This window comes from Monodelphis domestica, chromosome 4 (assembly GCF_027887165.1).
Source record: "Monodelphis domestica isolate mMonDom1 chromosome 4, mMonDom1.pri, whole genome shotgun sequence".
NCBI lineage: Eukaryota > Metazoa > Chordata > Mammalia > Didelphimorphia > Didelphidae > Monodelphis > Monodelphis domestica.
Genome location: NC_077230.1, coordinates 254,741,319 through 254,760,508, shown reverse-complemented (window position 1 = coordinate 254,760,508; position 19,190 = coordinate 254,741,319). Strand labels below are relative to the sequence as shown.

At 37.5% G+C, this 19,190-nt stretch overlaps 1 protein-coding gene across 5 annotated transcripts in view; it reads left to right on the top strand.

Moving 5' to 3' along the window:
* CFAP300 (cilia and flagella associated protein 300) overlaps window positions 1-18,789 on the top strand; it is a 60,611-nt gene extending 41,822 nt beyond the window's left edge. For 4 of the 5 annotated variants that reach the window (XM_007494962.3, XM_056794458.1, XM_056794457.1 and 1 more), the window contains one exon: window positions 4,009-4,534. In XM_007494962.3, coding sequence (XP_007495024.2) covers window positions 4,009-4,140 — 132 coding nt within the window. In that variant the 3' untranslated portion in view covers window positions 4,141-4,534. Of the gene's footprint in view, window positions 1-4,008; window positions 4,535-18,532 lie in introns of those variants that run through there. The other variant, XM_056794459.1, reaches the window with a different exon arrangement.
* Window positions 18,790-19,190: the final 401 nt, after the last annotated feature.

Below are 19,190 nucleotides of genomic sequence, written 5' to 3'. Positions count from 1 at the left end.
GTTTATTCATTCATCCACTAATTAGACAGATAAAATCTTTATAAAATGTCTTTATGTCTACAAAATACTACATATGTGAGAGATTTATAGATGTATATGTATGTTTATGAATAAGCATTCAGTCATTTATGCCTAAGCTTGGTAAGACATGGTTCCTCTCTCTAAGAAGACTACCATTTCCTCTGGAGCGTGATGCAAGTAACTGTAATGCAAGACAAACTCTGCACCTCCCTTATACAGGAGAGAAGGTGGAATAACTCAACTCTTATTTTGCTTCTTTAATATTTTTAACATTTAAAGTCATCCAAAATTGGAATGTGCTGCCAGAGAAGTGAATAATGTTTCATTGAGTGGAAGTCTAAAATCAAAATCTAGCTGAACCCTTTTGGGGGGTTGTTGTAGAAGGCATTCTTGGTCAGGTCTGGACCAGATCAGATGGCCTCTAAGGTCTCTTCCAATGCTGAGATTCCATGAACTCTCAACGTGCGTCATGTGAATGAACCAGGCATCCTCAGAAGCAAGTCGGGTTTTAGGTAAATAGAATGTATGGAGAGAACATTTTTAAAAAGCTTGAGGCTGAAGAGGAGTTGATTAGAATAAAGGATTTGGGCTGGTCAGAAGGAATAGTGAAATGTGCAAGGAGGGGAATGGGCATGAGTAGAATAAGTGAATCCACTTCAAGAAACAGAGGAAACAGTTATTCAACTTTGTATCATGTTGGCAATAGAGGAGGAAAATTTGCTCAGTAGTCAGAAATTGGAGGAGAAACATGAATTGATTCCTAAAATCGAAAGGTACTTTTGAGCATGCTCTTACACTCTTTTCACCTCATGTGCTCTTTACTCAGTGCTGATGGTGACATCTCCTGGGGTGGAGAAGAATCCTGGGCCCCTTCTTAGGCAACCTTCGGATGCCAGAGGATTTAGAGCCAGAAAGGCCCCTAACGATCAGTCAGTTCATCCTCATTTAGCAGAGAAGGAAACTAGCCTGGAGAGGTTGTGACATGGCAAGGTCTACACAGAGAGCTAAGATTCAAATGCTTCCTCTGACTCCAAATCCAAGGCCCTTTCTGCTACACTGAGCTGCCACTCACATTCTAGTTCAGTTCAGCAGCTACCATCACAGAGAGCTCTAAAGTTTACAAAACACTTTACACACATTATTATCTCATTTGATCCTCACAGCCCTAGGAGAGAGGTTCGACCATTGTCTCCATTTTTACAGATGAGAAAGCTAAGATTAAGAGTAGGAGGAGAGAGAACTGGGAAAAGGGTTTCAGAATATCAGAGTTTAAACAGATTTGGAATCCAGAGGCCATCTAATTCATTGCATCCCTGAACAAGAATCCCCCTATAACATAGGCAATAAGTGTCCCCAGGTACTTGCTTAAAGACCTCTAATGAGAGTGAGCCCACCACCCCAAAAGGTAACTCATTTTTCTTTGGGTAGGTATAATTATTGGATGTTAATCATTACATTGAAACAAAATCTGCTTCTTCTCTATAACTCCACTTATTGTTCTAAGTTCTGCCCTCGAGGGCCAGACAGAACAAGTCTGATCTCTCTTCCATAGCCTTGCTGATATAAGGTCAGCTACAGAAAAGACAAGACCTGAAATACCAGGTGAAGGAATTTGTTTAGAGTGCATATGAAGGGTTTTGTACTTTGAAAAGATTAATCGCAAAGTTCTATGTAAAATGAACTGGAGAAGAAAGAAGCTGAAACCCGACAGGATGCTGTTATCATAGTCTAGATGAAACAGTGAGGATGACTTCAGTGGGAAGAGAAAGAAGGAAGAGGTGGCAGGAGATATTACAACATCAATTCAGGAGGACATGGCAGATTTACATTATCTTAGCTAGAAATGGTGTTTTAAAAGCTCTATGGCAGAAGGAAAAAGCTGTATCATAGAAACACTAAGACCAAAAAAAGAGTAGTCAACTATAAGGAGTAATGACATGTGAGCCAAACTGCTTAATTCTGATTTTGCTTCTTTTTGTCTACCAAGGAGAACAATTTTCAGACTATAAAGGAATAAAAAACAAAAATGGCTTAAGATCAGCAGGGAAATAGAAAGAGACCACAAAATTGCCCTCAATGATAGTCAGATAGATCCAGGTGAACTACATCCTTGAATGCTGAAAGAATTGCATTGTGTCAGTGATCTTTGAAGCATCAAAGATTTTCTATAGGATTCAAAAAGAGCAAATTTCCTGATTTAAAAAAAATGAGAATAGAGCATAGCAAAAACCTCAATTCCTAACCCATATTCCCATGATTAGTATGGAAAGTCTCGAGGAATGTAGAATAGGTATTATTAGTACTGCTGGATGAATTCAGAACTGGGTTGAATATTCAGACCCAGAGAATGCTCATTAATGTCAGTGTCATTCTGAAAGGAGGTCTCCAGTGCAGTAGCCCCACAGATTCATGCATGGTCCTATGCTATCTAATATAGTTTATCAATGATTTGAATAAAAATATGACTGGCAAGCTTCTCAAATTTTGAGATGATACAGATAGCTAAGACCATAGATAGAAAACCTAGGGTAAAAAAATGCATATAGATCTATATACCAGTAGATTCAAATAGTGGAATAGATATAATGAGACAAAAAGTAATAAAATATTACACTTGGGTTAAGAAAAAAATACCAGTTTCACAAGTAGGAGAGATATAAAGGTCTGGTACAAGGAGCGGAGATCAGGGAGTTAATAGTGGGCTATAAGCACAAAATGTGTCAACAGTGTTATATTGCCAAGAAAGATAATTTGATCCTAGATTTCATCAACACAGGACTTCCAGGGACAAAGGAGGCCATGCACAGAATACTCCTGAGTTATGATGTTCAGTTTGAGGATTTCACATTTTAGTGAGGACTTTGCAAAATTAAGTATGCAGGAGAGGGCAACCAGAATAAGAAAGAAGCTTGAATAATACCATATGAGCATTAATTGAAAGAACTAGAAATTATATCCCTTCCTAGAAATCTATTAGCAAAGGCTATATGACTGCTTGTTGGATTTATTGTAAAGATGTTCAAGTCTGAATTTGATTAGGTGAATTTGACTGATCACTGTGAGATTACTGCAAGACTGAGATAAGAATTGGGTGATGAGACTAAAGCTACATATAAATCTGGCTCTTCTTTGGGGGTCATCTACTTTTATAAATTTGCATTTTTTCTTTGCTATTTTTCTCTCATCACTCCTGCTACCTATTCCTGACATTTCTTACTTCAGAAATCAGTCTGTGGCCAAGTTGCAGACAATCACATTGTTTTGGTATCTAATCATAATTTTACAGTCACACATTCTAGAATGCCAGATGTGTCTTAAAACCCTAAATACATTTAAGCACTGACTTCAATAACCTAAAATTATTGCCTTGAAGAAAGCATTGTTTGTTATCAAAGTAAGATGAATCAAATCGCACTGCCTACATTCCAACCTAAAAGGAACAAAAAGTAAAAGAAATTAGAAATTAAATAATCTTAGGGCCTACCATTTTCCAAAAGAATATCATTTGCAGCTATGTGGCACAGTAGATAAAGTGCCATGCCTGGAGTCAGGAAGACTCATCCTTATTAGTTCAAATCCAAGCTAAGACACTTAGTAGCTGTGTGACCCTGGGCAAGTAACTTAACCCTTTTTACCTTAGTTCCTTATTTGTAAAATGAGGTTGAGAAAGAAATAGTAAACCACTCCAGTCATCTTTGCCAAGAAAACTCCAAATGAAGTCACGAAGCATCAGACAAAACTGAGAACAACTGAACAACAAATTTAGAATATAAATGCATTGAAAACAAGAATTTCATTTTTCACATGCAAAGTCTAGCACACAATGTTGTTAATAAATGTTAAATGATAACCCCTTTAATTATTTGATAAAGTTCTATATTGAATATTCCATGGTACTTTGATAAAAATTTAAAATTCCATTTTTAATAAAACTCAAATTCACTCATGTGTATAGTAACTTAAGTGGTTTTATTTTTGTTTTCTTAGGATGAAAATGATATGTGCTACCCTTCAAAAAAAAATCATGAACAATCATTTGCTTACTTTATTGTGGATCCTTTAAAACGTCACATTAATGTTTTGTATCATTCTTTTGGTGTAGGTGAACTGTCTTTCTAATTGATATCCCATGTATATGTACAGCTATTTTTCCATTTTTTGTTATTCTTTGTATAAAAGTTTATGAGTTGTTTGGTAGAGAACTCAACTTCTGAGAAAATTCAGTTTATAATTTACTTCACATAAAATGTTGTGTGCCTCAAAAAAAGAGAATAAAATCCTAATCTTTAGTGATGGATTACTGTTCTTCTGGATTACTAATAGAGGAATAGACTTCCATCTTACATTTCCACTTAATACTAATGAAATCTGGATTTATTCTTGAAAATTACTTGTAAGAAAAATTTAGTCTGTAATTAGATACATACTTTCAATCTTATTCAATCTTTATTTACTCCACATATTTTATGTTAAAGCTATTTTTATAAAAGTAATAAAATATTTTCTCAGCAAACTCTTTGAATACATTACTTTTTTATTATTTTTATATAGCTATTTCACTTAGATATATACATATATTCATGGCAAACAACTCATATTTAATGCAGCAGGTTTAGTAGTAGTCTCTCAGTAACCGAGGATGACGATTGTCTTTGTGCGCTTTCATCTATGATAGATGAGTGTGCACAAAGACACTTGTGCATGAAGATTTAAGTGGAAAAGTCGATGCACAGAGACAGTCCCACTCTCTCGGCGTTGGAAGCCTGGGTCCAGTGGCACGAAAAGTCGTTACACCTGGAGACTTCCTCAGCTGCATTGGATGGCCGTGTTGTCTTTTGTGCTCCAACACGCCCTGAGCACTCCACAGTGCTTTGCTGCGTCGCCCTCTCAGCCATTGAACCTTCCTATTGGTTTCTTCCGTCTGTTCCGCCGAAGCAGTCTTCACATGCTGGGTGAGCAAAGCCCTGGTTCACCAGGGGTCGATGACCCGATGGCTACCCTCACAAGGTTTAGCTGGCCTGTCGAAGCCTTTGCCTGGGGTGTGGCCACTGCCACATGCTAGCAGCTACTGGGAGCCACAAGTGAGAGCTGGGTGTCAGGTGGGGGTCAGAGGCTGGAGAGCTGCCCTAGGAGGGCACGACAAGCCCTCCATACCAGAGATACTACCCCTCCCTGAGCACTCCATACACCCTTACATTAACACTGTGCAAGATGAAGTATGCAAATATTCCATTATCCCCATTTTACCAATAAGGAAAAAAGCAATTCAAAAAGGCAATGACTTGACCTGATTCACACAGCTATCACCATAGTAACAGATGAAAATTTTGGACAGAATTTTCTCTTTAACTCCAAGTCCATCATTCTTTCCTCTAAGCCACACAACTTACATTTTTAGGATTTAGATAATATATACTCATTATCAACACATCTGATTTTCTAAGAATTTTACATTTTCTTCACCATTAATTGACTTAAAAGTAAATGAAATGTACTTTGTGATAAGTCAGATAAATATCTTTGCCTTCTACTTCTGAGAAATTAAAAGCTGCTTTGTTGCTCAGCCTGTATCTAATTCTGCATTGTTTTAGCCATCTCACTGTTCTTATTAAGGATTTTTAATGGAATGCATAATTCCATTCATGCACAATTCCAAATACCTGTGAGAAAGGAGTTATCTGCTAAGTAGGGGATCTAAGTGAGTTCCAGGCATGCCAGGTCCGAGGATGAATGCAGGGAGGACTGTGTTTGTGGAAAACTACATACACTGTCCTACATTTTCCAAAATGTTGGTCAGTTTTAATAAAGTTTTTCCCTCCTTTCATTTATTTTTGATATAGGGATTTATTTCAGGGCAGGGGATGGTGCATTGAAAATTGTGGGTGATATCAAAACAAAATGTACTAAAATAGTTTATCACAGGAAATCAGGTGAAGATGGATGAAAAGCAAACTGACTCCATGCTCTCCTCTAACCTGGATCAGTTTCTGACTCTATTTTTCCACATTACCTTTATGTAGGTACTTTCCCAGCTCCGCGCCCCCACAAATCACCTTGTTTTTCAGCTTCCTTTTACGTGTTGTCTTCCCTGTTAGAATTTAAGTTCTTGGAAGAGCAGAAACTATCATTTCTTTAAAAATTTGTATTTTAAATGCTCACCATATCTGGCACATAATGAACATATAATAAAGGTTTTAGCTCATCTCTAATCCAATTTTGAAAAGCCCCACAAAACAGCCCTTGTCTCATTACTTTTCCCCAAGTGATCTGAATTTTATCTGCCCTTTAGTTAACAAATGTGCTCTTTGCCCATCTTCTGAACCATAAAACACTTGCAGTCCTTGGAAATTACATGGAGTACACTTAAATGTCTATGAACATACCTCGCAGTCATCATAACATATATTATTACCAAGTCACTGATAGCTGTCATACCAACTATCTAATAAATGGATATTTAAGTACCTAATGTATCACATTCACACCAGAATTGCTTGCAGCAAATCGCAGGAAGCAAACATGATACATAACACCAAACAGTATAACAATGGCAAATATACAAATTTCATACAATGCAAAAATAGTATCACATAACAAAATTGAATACTATGTCCAAATACATAAATCACATACTAAAAATATGTTATTCATTGCTCACTAGAACAATACAATGTGGCATACTAGATAGTACAGTGGATTACAGACTCAGCTTTCTGAGTTCAAATCCAACCTCAGACACTTACTAGTTGGGTGCCCATGGGCAAGTCACTTAACCCTGTTTGCTTAAATGTCCTCATCTATAAAATTGGGATAATAATAGCACCTATACCCCAAGGTTGTTGTGAGGAGCAAATGAGAAAATAATTGTCAAGCTCTCAGCACAGTGCCTGGCACAAAGTAAACACTATAAAAATGGTAGCTATTATTATTATTACTAGCATCTAGAGCAATGACACATGACAGCAATAATAGCATATTGCATTCCAAACACGTAAGTCATAGCACATAATCATGGTGATATACAAAGGACACACTAAATGCCCTCAAAGTCTAGGAGCCATCTGGCTAGCTGAGTCACCATTTCATCCTTTCCTCCTGAGGTAAACACGCATTATCAAGTACCTACTGTGTCCCAGATGCTGTGCTAAGCACTGGGGATGCAGAGGCAAAAAGGAAACACCCTAGGCCTTGTTCTCAACCTATAAACAACCATGTACAAACCAGATTCTATATAGGACCAATTAATCAATAAATACCTACTGTGTGCTAGAGCTGGGTACATAGCCCCAGAAGGAAGACCCTAGGACGGAGACAGGCAAAGGAAGGAAGGTCTAAGAATCCTGGAAAGCAAGGAAGAGGCCCAGTGATAAAGGGCTTTAGGAGCCAAACAAAGGATTTGAGGCAGGCTGACTGACCCAGCCTAGGTGGGAGATGGCAAGAGTCTATGCCAGAGTGGAGGGCTCGGGATGGGGAGATGGGGTATATCAAGAAGATATGTCAAAGGCAGAATGGGTAGAACTTGAAAAGTGGAGCATTATGCCTAGGTTGTGATCCTGGGATGTGGGGAGAATAGTGGTTCCCTTAACATTAATAGGAAGGTTGGGACTTCCGGTTAAGATGGCGGCATAGAGAAAGCTAAAGTTCAGATCTCCGGAAAACCCTTCCCACCTATCTCAAACTATAAGCTCCTAAGGCGCGGAAATTCAAAACGATCAACAGCACAGACCCTGGGAACCCTCCTCCTGGACCTGGACCCGGATCAAAAGGTACGGCTCCCCTCAAAAGCCAGAACCCGAGATCACTCGGACCTCAGGGGTAGGAGCGCAGAGTCCAAGGCTCCGGGAAGCCGCAGCCCGGCCCGGCTCAGAGAGCAGGGTCCTCGGAACAACAACCCTCAGGGCCTTCTATCCGAGTCCCAGTGAAAGTCACTGCCTGGAGCAAGACAGCCTCACGGGCTGGATCCTGCTATCCAAGTCTCAGTGAAAGTCCCTGCCCTCGGAGCTTGGGGAAGCTGCAGCCCATCCCCCCGCAGGCCGACGAAACAGCCTCACGGCCAGCGATTCTGAAGGCAACTTCCGGAAAGCAACGTGGTCCGACCCTTCCATTCCAGTTCCAGTGAGGCATATTCAGTTTAACCCAGGGAAAGCTCATAGAACGGACAATCTGCCCAGGACTAAAGCCTCTGATCACCAGACAGAGATAAGAAAAGCTAATCCTCCACATTCAGAGATGGCAAACTCCACAGAAGCACAGAAGCCCCAAAATACCAAGAAAAATAAGAAGAAAGGGGCGACTTTGGACACATTCTATGGAGCCAAAATACAAAATACAGAGCAGATAGAAGAAGATATACAAGAAAATGCTCCAAAATCTTCCAAAGGAAATGGAAACTCTCCACAAACCCATGAAGAATTTGAATCAGAAATGACCAAAAAGATGGAAGCCTTCTGGGAGGAAAAGTGGGAAATAATGCAAAAGAAATTCACGCATCTACAAAACCAGTTTGACCAAACTGTAAAAGAAAACCAGGCTTTAAAGCAAGAACTAATAAAGCAAAGCCAAAACACCAAGAAATTAGAAGAGAACATAAAATATCTCACCGACAAGGTGATAGATCTGGAAAATAGAGGGAGAAGGGATAATTTAAGAATAATTGGACTCCCAGAAAAGCCAGAAATAAACACCAAACTGGACATGGTGATACAAGATATAATGAAAGAAAATTGCCCAGAGATTCTAGAACAAGGGGGCAATACAGCCACTGACAGAGCTCACAGAACACCTACACTAAACCCCCAAAAGACAACTCCCAGGAATGTAATTGCCAAATTCCAAAGCTATCAAACAAAAGAAAAAATCCTACAGGAAGCCAGAAAAAGACAATTTAGATATAAAGGAATGCCAATCAGGGTCACACAAGACCTTGCAAGTTCTACTCTGAATGATCGTAAGGCATGGAACATGATCTTCAGAAAGGCAAGAGAGCTGGGTCTCCAACCAAGAATCAGCTACCCAGCAAAACTGACTATATACTTCCAAGGGAAAGTATGGGCATTCAACAAAATAGAAGACTTCCAACTTTTTGCAAAGAAAAGACCAGAGCTCTGTGGAAAGTTTGATACCGAAAATCAAAGAGCAAGGAATACCTGAAAAGGTAAATATTAAGGAAAGGGAAAAAATGTTATCTTCTTCTTTTACTCAAACTCTCTTCTATAAGGACTACATTTATATCAATCTATGTATACTAATATGTGGGGAAAATGTAATGTATAAATAGGGGGTAAAGAAAGACCAAATAGAATAATTGTTCTCACACAAAGATTCACATGGGAAGGGGAGGGGAAGAAAACTCCTATAAGAAGGAGAGGAAGAGGGGGGGGGGGGTTACTTAAACCTCAATCTCAGGGAAATCAACTCTGAGAGGGAAAAACATCCAGATCCATTGGGATCTTGAATTCTATCTTACCCAACAAGGGTAAGGAGAAGGGAAAACCAAGGGGGGGAGGGGGAGAGGGAGAACAAAAAGGGAGGGAAAGAGAGGGGGGAGGGGGAGGGAAGAAAAAGAGAGGGACTAAAAAGGGAAACATCAAGGGAGGGGACAAGGGGGACTGATTCAAAGTAAATCACTGGACTAAAAGGTAGAGCCGAAGAAGAAAAGGTTAGAATTAGGGAAGGCAATCAAAATGCCAGGGAGTCCACAAATGACAATCATAACTTTGAACGTGAATGGGATGAACTCACCCATAAAACGTAGACGAATAGCAGAATGGATTAGAATCCAAAACCCTACCATATGTTGTCTTCAAGAAACACACATGAGGCGGGTTGACACCCACAAGGTCAGAATTAAAGGATGGAGTAAGACCTTCTGGGCCTCAACTGATAGAAAGAAGGCAGGAGTGGTAATCATAATATCTGATAAAGCCAATGCAAAAATAGACCTGATCAAAAGGGATAGGGAAGGTAATTATATTTTGTTAAAAGGGACTCTAGACAATGAGGAAATATCATTAATCAACATGTATGCACCAAATAATATAGCACCCAAATTTCTAATGGAGAAACTAGGAGAATTGAAGGAAGAAATAGACAATAAAACCATACTAGTGGGAGACTTAAACCAACCATTATCAAATTTAGATAAATCAAATCAAAAAATAAATAAGAAAAAGGTAAAAGAAGTGAATGAAATCTTAGAAAAATTAGAATTAATAGACATATGGAGAAAAATAAATAGAGATAAAAAGGAATACACCTTCTTCTCAGCACCACATGGCACATTCACAAAAATTGACCATACACTAGGTCACAGAAACATAGCACACAAATGCAAAAAAGCAGAAATAATGAATGCAGCCTTCTCAGATCACAAGGCAATAAAAATAATGATTAGTAATGGTACATGGAAAACCAAATCTAAAACCAATTGGAAATTAAACAATATGATACTCCAAAACCGTTTAGTTAAAGAAGAAATCATAGAAACAATTAATAATTTCATCGAGGAAAATGACAATGGCGAGACATCCTTTCAAACCTTTTGGGATACAGCCAAAGCGGAAATCAGAGGTAAATTCATATCCCTGAATGCTTATATTAACAAACAAGGGAGAGCAGAGATCAATCAATTGGAAATGCAAATGAAAAAACTCGAAAAAATCAAATTAAAAACCCCCAGCAGAAAACCAAATTAGAAATCCTAAAAATTAAGGGAGAAATTAATAAAATCAAAAGTGATAGAACTATTGATTTAATAAATAAGACAAGAAGCTGGTACTTTGAAAAAACAAACAAAATAGACAAAGTACTGGTCAATCTAAGTAAAAAAAGGAAGGAAGAAAAGCAAATTCACAGCATTAAAGATGAAAAGGGGGACAGCACCTCCAATGAAGATGAAATTAAGGCAATCATTACAAATTACTTTGCCCAATTATATGGCAATAAATACACCAATTTAGGAGAAATGGATGAATATATACAAAAATACAAACTGCCTAGACTAACAGAAGAGGAAATAGAATCCTTAAATAATCCCATATCAGAAATTGAAATCCAACAAGCCATCAACGAACTTCCTAAGAAAAAATCCCCAGGGCCTGATAGATTCACCTGTGAATTCTATCAAACATTCAGAGAACAGTTAATCCCAATACTATACAAACTATTTGACATAATAAGCAAAGAGGGAGTTCTACCAAACTCCTTTTACGACACAAACATGGTACTGATTCCAAAACCAGGCAGGTCAAAAACAGAGAAAGAAAACTATAGGCCAATCTCCCTAATGAATATAGATGCAAAAATCTTAAATAGGATACTAGCAAAAAGACTCCAGCAAGTGATCAGAAGGATCATTCACCATGATCAAGTAGGATTCATACCAGGGATGCAGGGCTGGTTCAACATTAGGAAAACCATCCACATAATTGACCACATCAACAAGCAAACCAACAAGAACCACATGATTATCTCAATAGATGCAGAAAAAGCCTTTGATAAAATACAACACCCATTCCTATTAAAAACACTAGAAAGCATAGGAATAGAAGGGTCATTTCTAAAAATAATAAACAGTATATATCTAAAACCAACAGCTAATATCATCTGCAATGGGGATAAACTAGATGCATTCCCAATAAGATCAGGAGTGAAACAAGGATGCCCATTATCACCTCTACTATTTGACATTGTACTAGAAACACTAGCACTAGCAATTAGAGAAGAAAAAGAAATTGAAGGCATCAAAATAGGCAAGGAGGAGACCAAGTTATCACTCTTTGCAGATGACATGATGGTCTACTTAAAGAATCCTAGAGATTCAACCAAAAAGCTAATTGAAATAATCAACAACTTTAGCAAAGTTGCAGGATACAAAATAAACCCACATAAATCATCAAATTTTCTATATATCTCCAACACAGCTCAGCAGCAAGAACTAGAAAGAGAAATCCCATTCAAAATCACCTTAGACAAAATAAAATACCTAGGAATCTACCTCCCGAGACAAACACAGGAACTATATGAACACAACTACAAAACACTCGCCACACAACTAAAACTAGACTTGAACAAATGTAAAAACATTAACTGCTCATGGATAGGACGAGCCAATATAATAAAAATGACCATCCTACCCAAACTTATTTATCTATTTAGTGCCATACCCATTGAACTACCAAAATACTTCTTCACTGATTTAGAAAAAATCATAACAAAGTTCATTTGGAAAAACAAAAGATCAAGGATATCCAGGGAAATAATAAAAAAAACACATATGATGGGGGCCTTGCAGTCCCTGACCTAAAACTATATTACAAAGCAGCAGTCATCAAAACAATTTGGTACTGGCTAAGAAACAGAAAGGAAGATCAGTGGAATAGACTGGGGGAAAGCGACCTCAGCAAGACAGTATACAATAAACCCAAAGACCCCAGCTTTTGGGACAAAAATCCACTATTCGATAAAAACTGCTGGGAAAATTGGAAGACAGTGTGGGAGAGACTAGGAATAGATCAACACCTCACACCCTACACCAAGAGAAATTCAAAATGGGTGAGTGACTTAAACATAAAGAAGGAAACCATAAGTAAATTGGGTAAACACAGAATAGTATACATGTCAGACCTTTGGGAGGGGAAAGGCTTTAAAACCAAGCAAGTATAGAAAGAATCACAAAATGTAAAATAAATAATTTTGACTACATCAAACTAAAAAGCTTTTGTACAAACAAAACCAATGTAACTAAAATCAGAAGGGAAACAACAAATTGGGAAAAAATCTTCATAGAAACCTCTGACAAAGGTTTAATTACTCATATTTATAATGAGCTAAATCAATTGTACAAAAAATCAAGCCATTCTCCAATTGATAAATGGGCAAGGGAAATGGATAGGCAGTTCTCAGATAAAGAAATCAAAACTATTAACAAGCACATGAAGAAGTGTTCTAAATCTCTTATAATCAGAGAGATGCAAATCAAAACAACTCTGAGGTATCACCTCACACCTAGCAGATTGGCTAACATAACAGCAAAGGAAAGTAATGAATGCTGGAGGGGATGTGGCAAAGTAGGGACATTAATTCATTGCTGGTGGAGTTGTGAACTGATCCAACCATTCTGGAGGGCAATTTGGAACTATGCCCAAAGGGCGACAAAAGAATATCTACCCTTTGACCCAGCCATAGCACTGCTGGGACTGTACCCCAAAGAGATAATGGACAAAAAGACTTGTACAAAAATATTCATAGCTGCGCTCTTTGTGGTGGCCCAAAACTGGAAAACGAGGGGATGCCCATCAATTGGGGAATGGCTGAGCAAACTGTGGTATATGTTGGTGATGGAGTACTATTGTGCTAAAAGGAATAATAAAGTGGAGAAGTTCCATGGAGACTGGAACAACCTCCAGGAAGTGATGCAGAGCGAGAGGAGCAGAACCAGGAGAACATTGTACACAGAGACTAATACACTGTGGTATAATCGAACATAATGGACTTCTCCATTAGTGGCAATACAATGTCCCTGAACAACTTGCAGGGATCTAGGAGAAAAAAACACCATTCATAAGCAAAGGATAAACTATGGGAGTGGAAACACCGAGAAAAAGCAACTGCCTGAATACAGAGGTTGAGGGGACATGACAGAGGATAGACTCCAAATGAACACTCTAATGCAAATACTATCAACAAAGCAATGGGTTCAAATCAAGAAAACATCTAATGCCCAGTGGACTTACACGTCGGCTATGGGGGCTGGGGGGGAGGAAAAGAAAATGATCTATGTCTTTAACGAATAATGCTTGGAAATGATCAAATAAAATATATTAAAATAAAAAAAATAGGAAGGTTGGAAAAATGATGAGTTCAGTTTTGAACACGCTAAGTTTAAGATGTCTATAGGGTATCTAGATGGAGATATCAAATAGACAATAGACGATGTGAATTTAAGGCTCAGGGAAGACATTAGGGTAAGTCAATCTGAGAAGGAAATTGAATCTGTGGGAGTAGATGAGACCACCAAGTGAAATAGCATTAAAAGAGAAGGGAAAGAGGGAAGGAAAGGGAAAGGGAGAATAGAACAGAAGACAAGAGGATGGCTGAAAGACTTCTATGTTTAGAGAATGTGCCCTAGATGAAAATCTAGCAGAGAACCCTGAGAAGAAATGGTCATACATGGAGGAGAAGAGCCAGGTGAGAGCAGTGCCATGAATTAAAGAATTAAGTTTCAAAGTCTGCAGACGTCAAGAAGAATGAGGTTTGAGAAAAGACCATAGATTTCACAAGAAATTAACTTCTTACTTTGGAGAGAGCCATTTCAGTTGCCTGGAGGCTGGAAGCTAGACTTCAGAGAGTTAAGAAGAAAGTGAGAGGAAAGGAAATGGAGGGACATATTCTAGAAGGCCATCTCAGGCTTAAGGGGAGGAGAGACAGGACAAGTAGACTAGCATGAATGAAGGAATCAAGTGAGAGTTTTTTGAAGATGGGAGAAATGCAAACATATTTGTAGGCTTGGCCATTGTCCAAATGGGCCTAAAACCTTACAAGGAGAGCAGGATAGAGCAGAAAGAATTTTGGTACTGCAGTTGCAGGACCTAGGTTTATATTTTAGCCCTGACTGTTACTACTTGTATATCTTTTCCTGGTTTTCAGTTTCCTCATCCAGGAGATGAGGGTGGTGGACTATCTGGTCTCTGAGGTCCTTTTCAATTCCAGATCTTTGATCCTATGATTTCCTTAGCTTGTGGCTAACCCAGCTATCTCTCAGGCCTGTGAAGGCTGTGAAAGGGGCTTCCTCCAGATTAATTCTCTCTATGAAAAAATATAGGTTTGGGAAGAATGCCTGCATTAAGTGTCTTCTTCTAAGTTATTGACTTCTGAGAATCTTCTTGGATGATCTTGCCCTGCTCCTCTCTTCCTAACCAGAGAATCTGAATAACTCTTCAAAAGGCAGTGAGTCATTATAACCTCTTGGCTACTCTCTGGGGCTAATTTTTAGATTGTAAAGTTACCCCATCTTTCAACATGGTATATAGCTTCATAGTATGGAATAACTTTCCATCATTCCACTAATTTATGTGTTTTCTGCACATTGGAATTTCTTAGAACTCAATTACCTTAAATATCTTGACAACATAGGTGAACTTCATACTATTGTTTGGTTCTATCTGATCCTCTCTGACTTTAGACTTCAGCAAAGTAGTAAAACATTTTCTTCTATAAATCTCTCAACTGAAACTGGTTCTGAGCACCTGTGCCATTTCCATTGTCTAAGACCTCAATGCGCAAGCCAATAGGCAATTTTGGCTCTTGCCCAACATCAGTAGGTATGTTATAAAGCCTAGAGCATCATTCTTGTTGGCATTGTATATATTCACTAGAAAAGCTACATCTTGACTCAGCTGAACTCTCTGCCACGGCCTCAAGGATAAAGAGCATGTTTCACTGTATGTGAATGTTGGTCTCTGTGAAAACGATATCTAATGGTTCTAGATTACTTGATTCCTGAGAAGGCCAGTGTCTCTCCAAGTAGTTTACTGTTAAAGGCTCTGCTTTATTCAGTATGGATCCTGTCTAGGAAGCCATATACAGAAACATTTTTTCCTACAACATTTTAGCAACTGAAATTTTTTTTTAATTCCTGTTTGAGAATGCTTGTGCATACCAGGTGAAATACTCTCCACTAGAGTAGCCTTACATATTATATCTTTATATGTACTGCTTCTATCTTTCCTAACTCCTTCTAAGATAAAAAAATTATACACAAAAGTGCCAGAATATTAGTTGTCTTATACTTTCAAAGAAAGTAGTAGGAGTTGACAATATTTTCCTTTAATCAAGCACAAACCTCACACTTCTGAAAGATCTCCATTGCTATTTTTAGCCAGTAAAAATCTGTTTCTTACTAATACAAATGTTTCCTCTTGATTCAAATGCCTAAAGTTAAAACATAATGTATCCAAGGTGGTAGGGGTAGCACTTACTGCTCTCTGGCACTGTAAGTGCCTCATGCTATTACAGTCAAGTATAGCACTTCACTGCAGAGTTCCAACTTCTGCCATTATTTCAACACTAAGGCACCCTCTATGGAAGGATGCTTGACTCCCTGAGGGTCACTCTCTTGCTTCATCATTGGTATTATTTCTCATAATCTTTCATCATGTGGTTAATCCTGTCTCTTATTGTCCAAGGATAACTGAGACAAAGAGGATTGGTTAAATAAAGCAGAGTATTAAAACACTGGCGGCACACTATCTGGTAGAAGTCCCAGACTTTCAGCTGTTCATTCATATAACAAAATTCTATCTCTCTGTTTAAGACAGATTGTACCTTCTATGGAAACCCCACAACCTTAAATCCATATGACTTACAAAACTGGGCATTGGCATACATATTACTCTTCCCTGGCTTATAGTGCATCCTAACTCATAGTTAATTGGTAACTCTATCCATCTCTAATAGGCATTGTCCAATTTAATCTTGATAAAGTATATAAATAAGTCAATTAATTATTAAGAATACTTATTTGAAGTTGAATTGCATACATACAATCTCAGAATTTCTTAGTGATATTTTGCTTCAAACCCAAAACCTATGGTTTGTGTATAGGAGGAATCTCACTATAATTATGTCCTCTTCTGGAAAATATAGTAAATTTCTGATGACACTCACATTTCTTATATAAGACTGCTCCCAAGCCTACCAGATTAAGATCAATATGAAATATAAAGAGCTTCTTTGGTCTGCATAAGTCAGTTCTAATACATACATGAAACAGTTGACCATGTCCTCAAAAGTCTATTTACAAATCTAGTCCCAATGATCTCAGCAAGTATTTCTCTCTTTTGGGGGGGGAAGGTAATACATTCTTCTAAGTCTGTCTCTTTCAATTAAATAGTCATCTCCTTAAGAACAGGGACTATTTCATTTTGTCTTTGTATCCTCACTGGAAAAACAACTGGCCTGGAAAATTGATCCAGGAGATATAATCTAAGAATTATTGGACTACCTGAAAACCATGATGAAAAAAGAGCCTAGATACCATCTTTCAAGAAGTTCTCAAGGAAAAATGCTCTGGTATGTTAGAAGCCAAAGGATAAAATAGAACTTGAAAGAATCATCCAATTACCTACAGAAAAAAAAATTCCCAAATGAAAACTCCCTGGAATATTTTAGCCAAATTCTAGAACACCAAAGTCAAGAAGAAAAATATTTTTAGCTGTCAAAAGGAAATAATTCAAATATTGTGGAGCCACTATTAGAATAACATAAGATTTAGCAACTTCTAGATTAAAAGATCAGAGGGCCAGAAGGCAAAGGAACTAGGAATACAACCAAGAATCATCTACCTAGTGAACTGGATATTCCTTCATGGGGGAAAATGAGTGTTCAGTGAAATAGAAAGAACTTTCAAGCATTTCTGAGGAAAAGACCAGGGTTGATCAGAAAATTTGACTCTCAAATATAAAAAATATACAGGAAAGAGAAATCATGAGGGATTCAATAAGTTTAAACTGTTTACATCTATATATGGGAAGATGATACTTGTAACTTCTTAAGAACTTTATCATTATTAGGGCCATTAGAAAGAGTATATATAGATAGAGGCCAAGGGCATGAGTTGAATAAGATGGAATAATAACTAAAAATAAACAAAATAAAGGAATGAGAAAGAGGAATTCATTGGGAGAAAGAGAAAGGGAGAGTTATAATGGGGTAAATTATCTCACATAAAAAATGTGAATAAGCTTTTACAGTAGAGGGGAAAATGGGGGAAAGGGAGTACTCAAATCTTACTATCAGAATTGACTCAAAGAGGGAAGAATATACACATTCAATTGAATACAGAAATCTCTTACTCTACAAGAAAGTAAATGAGGGAAGGGAAGGGAAATAGAAGGGAGTGCAAATTGGGGGGAGATAGTTGTTAAAAGCAAAACATTTTTGAGGATAGATAGGATGAAAGGAGAGAATAGAATAAATGGGGGGAAATAGAATGGAGGGTAATGCATAGTAATTATAATGGTGAAAAAAAATTTACAACTAGTCTCTCTAATAGGTCTCATTTCTCAAATCCAAAGACAAGTGATTCAAATGTATAATACAAGCCATTCCCCAGTTGATAAATGGTCAAAGAACAAGAATGAGTAGTTCTCAGAAAAAGAACTGACTTGCTTTTCCATATGTTTCCCCCTTTGTTCATTTATTTCAGTCATGTTTCAGACTCTTCATGACCCCACTTAAGGTTTTTTTGGTAAAGATACTAGAGTAGTTTGCCATTTCCTTTTCCAGGTCATTTTACAGATTAGGAAAAACTGAAGCAAATGGGGTAAAATTACTTTCCCAGGATGACTAAAGCCAGATCTGAACTCAGGGAAATGAGTCTTCTTCAATCTATATTGGTCATTCTATTCACTGAGCCACCTAGCTGCCCCACATAGACCCTTATAAAAGAAGTTTATTAATTGACAACTTGGAAAAATAATTTATGTTTAACATTTTTGTTATGATTAAATAGATTGTTGCTTCTGAATGTAATGATATGAAACTATACATCAGGAATGATGAATATGAAAATTCAAAGGAAGATTTCTGTGAAGTGGTGCAGAATAAAGGACTCTAAGGAATAATATAACCTACGATTATAATGATGTAAATAAAGACAGCATTAAGATACAGCATAGCTCATCAAATACAATGGATTGACATCATTGGTATCATATTATAAGTTAAATATATCTATTTTTCTGTAAACTACAGAAATGAAAAGTGGAATATACTATCAATAAATTATAAAGCAATTTTGCTAAACTGTGTTCAGGAAAGGGGCAGGAAAGAGAATATTTGGGTATTTGTTGAGAAATATATATTGTTTCCAGCATACATGTATTCATTATCTGATAAATGCAATGTTCTTTGCACCTCAGGTTATAAAGATGACAATCATAGACTTAGTCTTCAAGTAGTTTATATACTTCTGATGGAATATGATAGGTCCCACCCCACTTTACCCTGCAAAAAAATTCTAGAATAATTTTAGCCTGAATTAAGAGAGCTAAAGTATGTGGAAATGGAGAGGAAATGATCAGTCATTCAATCAATAAGCATTTACTGAGGCCCTATACTAGGTACAGGGTTGCAAAGATAAAAGACAGAATAATCTTTCTGTACTTCTC